General features: G+C 32.5%; 1 protein-coding gene across 3 annotated transcripts; it reads left to right on the top strand.

Annotated features, from left to right (window-relative positions):
* Nucleotides 1-1290: 1290 nt before the first annotated feature.
* LOC11446910 (phosphoinositide phosphatase SAC2) lies at nt 1291-12662 on the top strand. Of its 3 annotated transcripts, none has more exons than XM_024773799.2 (16): nt 1291-1864; nt 3435-3639; nt 3770-3935; nt 4614-4839; nt 5074-5150; nt 5439-5626; nt 6035-6132; nt 6245-6378; nt 6466-6594; nt 6779-7148; nt 7851-7972; nt 8115-8228; nt 8773-8943; nt 9071-9223; nt 10888-10969; nt 12175-12662. In XM_024773799.2, the coding sequence occupies exons 1-16, from the start codon at nt 1739-1741 to the stop codon at nt 12265-12267; spliced, it is 2454 nt and encodes an 817-aa protein (XP_024629567.1). In that variant the 5' UTR covers nt 1291-1738; the 3' UTR covers nt 12268-12662. The 3 variants fall into 3 exon arrangements, with proteins under 3 accessions (XP_024629567.1, XP_003627412.3, XP_024629568.1); XM_003627364.4 differs by having other exon boundaries at nt 6463-6594; nt 12175-12655; XM_024773800.2 differs by lacking the exons at nt 1291-1864; nt 3435-3639; nt 3770-3935 and adding an exon at nt 4228-4248 and having other exon boundaries at nt 6463-6594.
* The last annotated feature ends 63 nt before the right edge of the window (nt 12663-12725 follow it).

Raw genomic sequence — 12725 nt, 5'->3', positions numbered from 1 at the left:
CAACGTCATTGTATGAGTGTTATATAGATGTCAGACACCAATCCAAAAAAAGGAAAATGTTAACAAGGGCACATGTTAAGAATTCCACTAATAGAAATTATGTATTGAAAATTGTGTTAATTTATGGTTCAAAATGTTTAATATTAATTTTTTTCATTAAATTCTTACCATTATTTGAATGAAAATAATGCTTAACATGTGCCCTAAGGGCAAAATTAACATGACCCATAAAAAAATATATTTTTAGAACATTTAGCTGAGTTATCCGACACTTTTTATACGAGTGTCATTGAACTATCGGACATTGCGTCATGCCAGGTCCTAAAGGTATACTTGCTTTAACTTTTTTAAATGATGCAAAAATGTAGGAGTACTATCAAAATAAATGTATAAACTCCTTTTACTGCAAATAAAAAAGTGTGTATAAATTTGTACCAAAAAAAAGTGTATATATAAACTAAAAAATCAAATAATACATTTACTACATATTATTTTTACATTCTCTTGACCAAAGTCATGAGTACATTCTCTTGACCAAAGTTATGATTACATTATTTTTACAACATATTAAAAGAAACCGAAAATTCTTGACTCAAAAATATAAAATAATAAAAGAAACCGAAAATTCAAACACAAAAATATGTATTGGTAATATAAAAAAGAGAAATGATATAAAGACATTAAAATTTTGATATAAAATACAGTTTTCTTGACCAAAGGCTATTATTACAACAAATTAAAGCAAATACAAATTGAAAAAAACTGAAAAATTCTTGAGTCAAAGTAAAATAAAATAAAAAAAAAAGAAACCGAAAATTCAAAAACTGTAAAATGGTACTGTAATAATCAAAGAGAAATAATATTTAAAAAGTAATATCTTTGATGTATAATTTCAAAAAATACATACGAGTTCTGATGCGTGTTTGATATCTCAATAAATTCGTAACTACAGTAAATCATCATAATGTTGTAAAAATTATAGAGTGAACCTCATCATATACACGCTCTCACTCATTGTATCAATATTTTGATGTTCAAATAATACGATGATAATAATTTAACAAAAGATAATAAAAAGAAAATCAGTGGACTGTGACAAAAAAAACTGCTGCCAGGTAGATAAAGGAAAAGATGTACACACACAACACACGCAAGTGAAAAAGAACCTGTTATTTTTTTTGTCTTTTTTATTTTGTTTACATCATTACATTGCATTTTCACATTTCTCATTATAATATAAAGTCCTATATTTATATTATTTTTCATTTTTACATTTTTTTTTTTATGTGGATGCTGTTGTACAATGTACTAGTTCTCTTCTTCTGACAAATCTCACATTCACTTTCATTTTCTGAAACTCAAACTCAAACTTAAAAGCTGTTCCTGTTTTTTTCCATTTCCTAAAACGAAACACCTTCTTCTGATTCCTTAAAAAAGCTACTTTTTTTCTTTCTTCATTTCAACTTATTTAGATTTCATTCTTTTTCTGAGATTTTTTGTTGTATGTGTAAAAAAAAAAAAACATTATGTGTGGACCATTGATGTAAAGTTTTGAGCTTTTTCTTTGTACTTGTTTTTGGGTCTGTTTTGTTTCAAGAGCTTCTGTTTTAATCAAACAGAAGCTCTTGTTTTGTTTTTGTTGTTGTAGTTTTTGTGTTGAATTTTTCTGTTGGTCATCTTTTTAGAACAAAAAAAAAAACTTGAGCTTTGTTTTGAAGCTCAAGGGATCTGAATTGTGATGATGGAGATTGAAGAAGAGAAGGTGGGGACAAGTGCTGGTGTTGAAGTTGGTGCTGGTTTTGAAGATGGAGTTGACTCTAAGTTTTGCTACATGCAGAAGTTTAGGCTCTACGAAACTTCTCAGGTAAATATGATCTTATTCTATTCTTATCATTGATGCTTGCATTTATCTTGCAGTGTTTTTTGAACATGATCTGAAAGATGAGATTTTTCTGTTTTTGATTGTGCTGCTATGTTTCTAGGATGTTGTTTTGTTTGTGTTTAGTTTTCTTGTTATGCTGGTTTTGTTTTTGTGTTTTATTTTTGGTCAAATTCATGTTCATATGTTTTGTTTGTTCAATTATTCATTCATGGTTCATGAGATTGTTTCAATTGAGCAAAGGAATCAAAAGGGTTTGTAAAGATTTTATTTTTGTATGGTTTTGTTTTGATTAACATGAATGGTTTTTTAATGGGGATTTAGATGCTTGTCAATGTCATCATGATGGTGAGATTGATGAGTTTTTTTTATTTTTGTTTAATTGGATTCGCGTGGATTCTTCATGAAATCATGGATCCATCCAGGTTACCTGCTTTGCCGCTACTGCGCAGCTTGAATGATTATAATTCAGTTGTAATGTAATTTGTGTTCTTCATGATACTTGTGTGATTATTTTGCAGCAAATGGCTTATTTAATCCTCTGGGGGCATTTGGATGTACAACTTAATCAAGTGCTTATTAATAAGCACTTATCGTGTAAGAGCTTATGTATAAGCTGTTTCTCAAATTGAAGAGAGTTAGTGTTAAATCTTCATTAGTTGAAGACAGCTTATGCCAATAAGCTATTTGGAGGAGCTTATGAAAATAAACTGAAATCTTCTGTTGTACATATCATAAACTATTTTCATAAGCTCTTTCGAACTTGTACGCAAGTGCTTATGTCACAAGATAAGTCTGAATAAGTTCGTCCAAACTCCCCCTATCACTTTTTGCCGACAAATCTGTCTGCTTTTTTGTTCATTTTCGTCCACATTTCTCTTGAAAGATTCTTGTGATATTACTGAATACTGATGAAGTGTTTTTACAGGAATTCAGTTTTACTACTAATCTATAAATGGGAAAATAGGGTTTTTGTGTTTTTATTTTCCACCACAGTGTCATTCATGCATGTTGAAACATCGTTTTTTTCCTAAAAGGATAGCTTTTACTTTTCTTGTCTTATTCTCCTCATTTTGGTAAGATTGAGGATATCCATGTGACTATATCCAGAATCTTTGGCTGAAAATGGGGAAAAGGCTAATTAAGGAATTAAAAGTATTAGCTAAAATGCCGCTTTCTTCTTCTGGAAATGGGTTCTAAAAAGTCTCCTTTTTCTCCCACAGATAATATAATGATAAGCTGTTGATTTGGAAAGACATTTAAGTTTGGTTTATGACATTACGTTGCCATGCATGACGTGCAACGTCGCACGAACCCTTGTCGCACACTCGCAATGTGCAATAAATGACTATTATGATGCTTTCTAATTACCGGCAATGGACTTCGTTTGTTTTTTTATGTTAACTTAAATAGGTTTGAGCTATAAGTAATATGCATGAATATATGTGTTATATTTTCTTTTTTCCTTCTGAGAATATCTTGTCACTTTTGTGCATGCGTATAATATACGAAAGAGCACTATTGGTGTGGTCTCTTACCATTTTTCTATGCTCAGAGATTCTATATGATTGGAAGAGACAAAAACAGAACATTTTGGAAGGTCTTAAAGATTGACAGATTGGATAAGTCTGAGTTAAATATCTCTGAAGATCAAACAAAATACTCAGAAATTGAGTGTTGTGAAATGCTGAAGCGTCTACAGGACGGAAACTTGGCCACAGGGGGGCTTAAATTTGTAACAACTTGCTATGGAATCATCGGTATTTCCTATCCTCTATATCATAGCAAAACTTTAATCACTACACTAGTGTTTATTCCAACACTATTTACCATAATCCGTTTATTCCAACACTATTTATCATCTGTCTTATGGCATCTCTTTTTATTTAGGGTTTATCAAATTTCTTGAGCCATACTACATGCTGCTTATAACAAAACGGAGGAAGATTGGCACAATATGCGGACACACTATATATGCTATCACAAAGAGCGAAATGATACCAATTCCACATCCAAGTGTGCGATCAAATTTGGCATATTCTAAGGATGAGAACAGGTCTTTAGTCAATTTTACATGTACCTGTAATGTGTCTATGGTACATTTCAGTAAACATATAAGAGTAGCATTCAAAACTATACCCTGCCCATTGTACTTTATTGTTATGAACTACGGTTTTTTTATCGGAGTTCATTATATCTTGTAGTGAAAACATTCTGGTAGATCATCATTATTATACTCGTGTTGATGTTCCACATTTTAGTTTTTCTCTTTGTAGTTTGTACTATATATTTGTTGATTTGTCTCTCTCTCTCTTCAGTGCGTATGCACAATGTGGGCTTCCTCAAGTCAACCCTCTCATCTTTCTGTGGTACTCTCTAATTGTTTCACTCGAGATAGAATTCTTAAAGCTTCTTCTAGATTTCGTAGTCGTGTAATATGTATAGTATAGTAGATAGTAGATTCCTCCTTGTTGTTTTCATTAGTTCATTTTACGGAAGTGTACAGAAGCAATCTTTATTGCTGTTATGATGTAAATGTAACTATTTGAGTAAAACAAGGTATTTCCAGGGTTCACATGGGAGACGGTTTTCTTTTCATTTTTTAATACACATTTGGTTAAAGTTATTGGTTTCATAGTTGGTTTTATGTTAATTTTTTATTTACTTATATTCCTTCATTTAATATAGACCATCTCACTAATAGACTTTTTTTCTTTCTTCTGTTGTGACTTAGATACAAGAAGTTTCTATGCAGTATGGATCTTACAAAGGACTTCTTTTTCAGCTACTCATACAACATTATGCTTAGTCTTCAAAAGAACTTATCTAGTCAGAATGTCAGGGGACAATCACTATATGAAACACTGTTTGTTTGGAACGAGTTCTTAACTCGTGGAATCAGGAATAATCTCCAGAATACTTCCTGGACTGTTGCCTTAGTCTATGGATTTTTTAAACAGGTACATACAGCTTCTTAACTTATGTTTGAAAATTCATTCCTTGAAGTTGAACCACACAAAAAGGCTTGACATACTTCTAACATCCTATTGCCAGTTTACTTTTCATGTTTTCCGTATTGCTGGCTTCAAAACTTCCTTTGACAGCGCCAGAAAAGAGCCTAGTGATATGTGTTTATTAGAAAATATTTGGTCTTTTCTTCTTGACAAGTGTGCATTACATGGTATCACGTGTAGGTTAACCTTTCTATATCTGGCCGCAAGTTTGACTTGATTACCATTGCTAGGCGCTCACGGCACTATGCTGGGACCAGGTTTGTGCTTTTCTTTTTAGTCTTTATTGAGTTTACGATCTAATTAAGATTGCATGTTATTTCACACCTTTGCATTTGTGATCCTGGATTAATTTCATATATCATGAGTGTGCCTATACTATACCGGTTTATGTTAATTTCACGAGTTCCTAGACGAGATTTGGCTGCCATTCCTTACTGCTATTTTTATGTTAATTTGTCACCATAATACCTTCTCTTATGTATCTCTTGTCATCGATTATTTTATGTTTCTACACATATTCAAGGTTTCTTTATTTTGTGTTGCAGGTATTTGAAACGAGGAGTCAATGAAAGGGGTAGAGTAGCAAATGATGTTGAGACAGAGCAGATAGTCTTTGCAGATGCTAGTGATGGATCCCCAATGCAAATCAGTTCTGTGGTGCAGATCCGGGGTTCAATCCCTCTCTTTTGGTCTCAGGAAGCCTCTCCATTGAATATGAAACCTGACATTATATGTACGATATATAACAATCTTTCCTTTGTTTCTCACTTATGTTTGGATAAACAACTTAGGCACCTTAGATAAGCTGTTTATATAACAAAAGATAAAATAAAGTCAAACTGGTTTTATATAAGTTATCATCTGTTGTTCACGAGCTATCTTGTAGAGTTTATTAAAATAAGCTGAAAACAACTTATGGACGTCATAAGCGATTTTCATAATGAGCTATACTGTAGAGTTTATGAAAATAAGCTGAAAAAAACTTATGGACATGTCATCAGCGATTTTCATAAGCTCTCCAAACTAGTCTCCCAAGTGCTTATGCCACCAGTAGATAAGTTGAAATAAGCTAATCCAATTTCCAAACAGGTCCATATTACGTTATTTACACTGACTGCTCATTTTGGTTCTTTTTCTGTAGTATTTAAGAAGGACGCAATGTTTGAAGCCACTAGACTTCATTTTGAGAATCTTGTCATGAGATATGGAAACCCAATTATTATACTGAACTTGATTAAGGTAGGCATTTCTACATGTGTAAGGAAATCATTGACCATGTTTTATTTTTCCATCTTGTGTCTAAACTAAAAGATTTTCTACCTTTTATATTCTTTTATCTTTTGTGTTTAAGACTCATGAAAAGAAGCCGCGTGAAACTATTCTGCGAACCGAGTTCGCCAATGCTGTTAAGTCTATCAATAAAACTTTGAGTAAGGAGGATTGTCTGAGGTATCTTCATTGGGATCTGACTTGGCATTCGAGACGGTAAATTTCTCTTCTTTTTTGGTCCATGCTCTATAGGTTTTTTCCCGGGTGTTATTTTGACATTACTAGATCAACATCTTTTAGCAGCAAGGCCACCAACGTGCTATCACAACTGGGAAAAGTGGCTATGTTCGCGTTGAATCTGACTGGCATTTTCTACTGTCCAGTGACACCAAACATGAGTCCAGAGGGATTATTCCCATATTCCTACTCTGAGTAAGCACCATAACAACACATTTTGACCCTCTTTGCCGTTGTACTAATGCAAGTTTAGATTTTACTTGATTATTTTACCATTGAAGATCAAACCATCTGTCCCAACCACAATTGGAATGTGAGGTTTTTCTTTATACCTATCATTTTCTGATAAGTTTTTTTTAAAAAAAAAAATGTAATGCAGCAATAACAATGTCATTGATGAATTTCTTGTTGAACAAGATACTGTAAAAAAGTATAATGCTGATAAGGAAACAGAAGTTGGAAATGGTTATTGCAATGGTGATGGTGAGAACAAAGATTACAATGTCAAAGCCAAGACGGTTCAATCAGGCGTCTTGAGGACAAATTGCATAGATTGTTTAGACCGCACCAATGTTGCACAGTATGCTTATGGACTAGTCGCACTAGGACGTCAGCTACATGCATTAGGGTTTATTGAATCCCCACATATTAAACTTGGTAACCCTTTGGCAAAGGATTTAATGAAAGTTTATGAGTCTATGGGTGACACATTAGCCTTTCAATATGGGGGTTCTGCAGCGCACAACAAGGTAATCTTTCTACCTTTCAGGGTTTGATTTTTTTTTTTGGAATGGCAAATGTTAGTATATGTAGTGCAAATGTTGGACTTTATGGATTATGAAATGTAATATGCAATCAGAAATCCAATGCTATATAACGATTGTTTCAATGATAGTGCTTATTTTAACGATCTATTTTAGGTAGCAAAGTTGATTTGTTATTTGAAAGGGATGCTTATTTTTAATTATTTATGGTATCCCCCTAGTGAGTTGAAGATCATCATTTATTGTACACTAACCACTTCACATGCCAATAATAGAAGCTCACACACCTTTTTTTTTTTTTTCTTTCTGTTACACGTAGGTTTTATGCAGTTTTTTAGAGACGTGATATTCAATATCCTACTGTTTTCTTGATACATTGATGTTGAAAAATATTAGAATAGTATTAGAATGTTCTTAGCCTTTATTTATCGATATCAATTTTATTTTATTTTTATTATATCATCACTTCTTGATCTGAGGAGTTTTCTTTATTAACTCCTCTTGTAAAAGGAGCACTCCTTTACTGAAATACTAGATCTATCTGTTTCTATAATATATTCAACAGGTGACTAGAGATACCATCATAATTTTCCCTGAATTTTGAAGTGGAAAGTTATCTTTTCTCATTTTACTTGGGTGAAAATTTGATCTCATTACGGTTCATTCTTTTGGGTATTATGTGTTCAGATATTTTCTAGAAGTAGAGGTCAATGGAAGGCTGCGGCACAATCCCAAGAGCTTATTCGAACCCTACAGCGTTATTACAACAATACATATACGGACGGGTTTAAACAAAAAGCAATTAACATGTAAGTCGACTAAGACCTTTGTGTAATATTACATGCATAGTTGCTTCCATAGGTAATCTGAAAGTATACAAAAGTTATATATTTTATGGTAGTTGCATTAGAATGACTTAGTTCCTCTCTTGTTTGATATTATTTTGTTCAGATTCTTGGGGCATTTCCAGCCACAACAAGGAAAACCAGTACTGTGGAAGCTTGATTCAGATCAACATTACCTTCTTGGAAGTCATGGTCCAAATTTAGCAGATGGAATTGATGGGTATGATTGGTTTTTTCAGTTGCAAAACTTTTTTGTCATTTTCATTTAAGAAATTGTTTTGTAGGGAGGATAATTTATAGAAAAGAAAAATTTTATGACCTGTGAATATTTTATTTTCAAGATAACTGAGTTTAGTTCATTTTCATTAGAGGTACTAAATTCAGTTATATACTTTACTATTTTGATCTGTCCGCTGCTTTGAGTTTAATTCTCAGATTGAAAATATTTTCCAACCTTATAACTTGATGATTGGAGTAGTACCAAATGCCATTGTTATCGTGTTGCTCCACACCTGAAGTTCTTAAATTATAAAGCATTGAAAGCTTATCTTGTATATCCTCAAAATTCTGAGTACTTTTTTTAGATGGTATTGTTCATAAATCAAAATGTTGTTAACTTTAACTTCAGATCTATCGAAGGACAAATATCACATAGGAAAAGAGAACTCAAATTCATCCTCCTTTTTTGACGATGAAAGAAAATGAGAATTATCTGTTCTTAACGTTGTCTGAATATTGAAAAATGCTATTTCTTTGTTTGGTAGGTCATTCATTAGAAGATCACAATCTGATGGCAATATTCTCGGTGAAAGTGACTCTACAACTAGGAACTTGCATGCACCAGACTGTCCGTACTCATCTGAAAATCCTGATAAGCAATCTCTTTTGGAGCCTCTGTTGAAGCCTACTTCTGGAACTTCTATTTGTCAATGCAGGTATATGCTTAGCTCACACTTTGCATGACGCAAACTTGTGTAATTGGATTCATAGTTTGACTTTATATGATTTATTACTTAAGACATCCACATGTTTAGAAACTTACGTGTTATCAATATTATACAGGCAAGTTTATGGAGGAACGGGCAAGGACCAATATTGTGAAAACGATCACATTTGTTATGATGAACATGAAGATGCAAATGACTGCTCCAATTTCCTTGATGTCGACTGGCTTTCTTCTTCTGAAAATTCTTGTGAAGAAGAACTACTTGACAGGTGTAGTTCCGAGACTTTGTTTGGTAAACTTGCATGTATGCTGTCATGTTGCTTTCTTCCTAAATGAGAAGCGGTTCCGGCCAAAACAAACTTCTAAGTGAGGCTTTTTAAATGTAAAATACCAAAATGGAATACTTGGTATAGAGGATTTTAAGACTAAGTATTTTATACGTTATTTATCGAACAAAGTTGGTTTTGCTGGTTGTTTTGGTGGGAAACATATATACCTGAACCTCAAAAGTTGCGTTCAAATTCGTTGGATGATATTTTTTTTGCTGTGCTTTTAGTATTTTCTGTTGCGAGTTAAAATAATTACATTAGTTGTGCTGCTGATTGAACTCGAACTCATGATCCATAGATTTCGTATTGCGCTCTCAACCACTACAAATATTGTTTTATTGTTTCACCTAATATTTTTCGGAGGCCTAAAGCAACTTCTTAGGCCACCTAATGCTTGTGCTGGCTGTGATGATAAGAATGTTTATCAGTCTATTTCAATTATTTAGGGAGGTTCATCCATGATTTAGAACACGGACAAGGATTGAAGACTAAAGTTATGTTACCTTTTTGTTTATGCTATAGTCCGCTCATGCAATTTTGCGAAACAATAGCTTGAATTTTGTATTTTGAAGACACGAAAAAGAGAGTGGGAAAGCATTTTAACCAGAGCTTAGCAAACACCTTTAGTTGTCTAGCCAGCAATATATCGGGAAGCCTTCACCCAGTTCCTTCAATTAGCATATTGAAAGGATTTAGGGGGCTGTTTCAATCGACTTATATGAGCTTATCCATTGACATAAGCACTTGTGGTGCTGTTTTGGGGAGTTTATGGAAATAGCTTCCGACGCATTCATAAGCTATTTCCAGCTTATTTTCATAAACTCTCTAAGATAGCTTATGAGAACATCTTATAGCTTATATGAAAACAATTTGACTTTTTTTTTATCATTGGTTATTGAAATAGCTTATAGATAAATGCTTATATGATAAATGCTTATGCTATAAGTGCGTAATAAAGAGTTTATGGAAACAGTTTACAACGTGTCCATAAGATGTTTTCAGCTTATTTCCATAATCTCTCTAAGATAGCTTATGAAAACAGCTTATAGCTTATACAAAATGGCGTATTTTAGCATAATTTGACTTTATTTTATCATTTGTTATAGAAAGGGTGTATACATAAACACTTCTATGATAAACGCTTATAGTGTAAGTGCTTAATTAAGTTGCTTACGTTATATAAATGGCGTATACATAAGCACTTCTATGATAAACGCTTATAGTATAAGCGCTTAATTAAGTTGCTTATCCAAATACAACCTAATCCATTTTGACAATTTTTTGTGAACTCTTATAACATGTTAGTCAAGAGGTTTTTATACTGAAGTGAATTCTCAAGTGGAACTAGGAGGGAATGGATTTCATTTTTTGAGCATGGAATAATATGTGGAAGGGACTAATAGACTTTTTGTTTTTGTTTGATCCAATATAATTATTTGGTTAAGGTGTCTATATTGTGATCTTGCATTTAAATGGCACACTTGAGTAATTGATGTTGCCTAATGTTAATACTGTGGTGTAAAACCCTAGTTCTTGAGTTAGGGTTTGGTTTAGAACTTTCAACATTTTGTTTGAAATTGATGCCAATATTGTTGATGATACAGGTCAATCAGCATCTCCTCAGAAAATATTGTGAATGAACTAATAACTGAGGTGCCGGCAAGTGAATCTGGACCTATCTTTAAGGTCAGTATATATTGTTAGTTCTAGAATCATTATGGAACAACATAACTGCCTTTTCAGTTAGGAAATATTAATGAGTTATAGTTAATTAAGAAGAAGAAAACAAAAATATTTAAAGCATTCCATTTAAGAAACATTTGTCTCTTTCTGGATTTCAAGGCCTGTTAGTAAGACTTATTGATGTATTCTTTGTAAACTTGAAGTTGGAACATCTACTTCACAATGCAAACTTATTGGCAAAATATTTGAAAACATTGTCGATCTTTATTTTGTTGTCCTAGGTGTTAAGAGTCGCACATTGGACGAGATATGGCCCCGAAAATGAATTTATAAAGTGGGAAACATCTCTAATCTTACGAGCCGATTTTGTAAGGTTGAGTCAGGACCAATACAAATTATAAGATGGTATTAGAATTTAGAGTCTAAGATTCATTGGGCCAAAGCCTATCTGGCTACATGGGTCACATTCCATATCTCTCACCTTACAAGCTGGTTTTCCGGTTTTGTAGGATTAAGTTAGGCCTATACCAAATTTCGAGACTAGGTTTAGCAGTTGACAACCTTAAGGTTGTTTGGGCTCAAAAATCATTTTTTTTTTCTTCTGTTTTGATTATAAAAATATCAACTTATTTTCATTTCATATTTTCCAAGTTTTGTATAGAAACCAGTAATCTGATGTGTGACAATACACGGTGAATGATGGTGTAAAGAAATTAGCTTCTAGATCTTTTGATTTTTTTCTCTCCAAAAGCTCTCTTATTTAGCTTCTTTATAAACATCTACAAGCTTAGAATAACTTTATTGCAAGTAAAAATCCGCAAACTTATTGTAGCTGATAATCTCATAAGGTAGATTATCAAAAAATCTTAGTGTTTGTTTGGATTGACTTATTTGAGCATATCTATTGACATAAACACTTCGAAACTGTTTGAGAGAGCTTATGAAAACAAATTATGGAAAGTTCATAAGTTATTTTCAGCTTATTTCCATAAGCTCTCTAGGATTGCTTATGAAAACAGCTTATAAGTTATAACTTGTATAAAAATAGTTTTACTTTAATTAATGCTTTAGTATAGAAATAGCTTATATATAAGCACTTATACCATAAGCTCGTATGCTATAAATGCTTAATTAAGTTATTCATTCAAACATTCTTTTCTAGGCTGCAACCAATTGGTAAACACAATTTTGCTTTCATTGTATTTCAGGAGAGGCAAAGTGAAGAAGAACTCAACAAAAATGGAAAATATACTGAAAGCTTTGAAAATTGGGTTACTCATGGTCAATTGCTTTATGTTTGAGACTAGTCCTAATGTCTCCTGACCTATATCAACTTATCCGAAGGATGAGAATTCATGACTTTGCTGTACAGAAATAAATGGTAAGATAAAATACAAAAGCAAATAGCAGTGGCAGAAGCTAAGAAGCTGATTTTTGTTCAAAAGAGCACTTGAGTTACATATTCATATTTTCATTTGGGAGGTAGTGGTAGAGATGTTAATAAGTAATTAAATTTTTGTGCCTCCCCCCAATTAGGTACATTATCAAGCATTCAAATATTACCATTCATGTATATAATTTAATTTTCATTGAAAAACTATATATAGAAAAAGGGTCCTGTTGACTTGTGCTCTTAGGGCACAAGTTAAGGAGCTTAAAATGGAAATAAAAAATAAGTTTTATATTAAATTTATAACTTTTGAGACTTTTAAGACATTGAATGCACAATTTCCAAGCAAAAACTTCTACATTTGGTTTC

The sequence above is a fragment of the Medicago truncatula genome, chromosome 8, assembly GCF_003473485.1.
Source record: "Medicago truncatula cultivar Jemalong A17 chromosome 8, MtrunA17r5.0-ANR, whole genome shotgun sequence".
NCBI lineage: Eukaryota > Viridiplantae > Streptophyta > Magnoliopsida > Fabales > Fabaceae > Medicago > Medicago truncatula.
The sequence above is the reverse complement of the archived record's forward strand: the minus strand, read 5'-3'. Positions and strand labels throughout refer to the sequence as shown.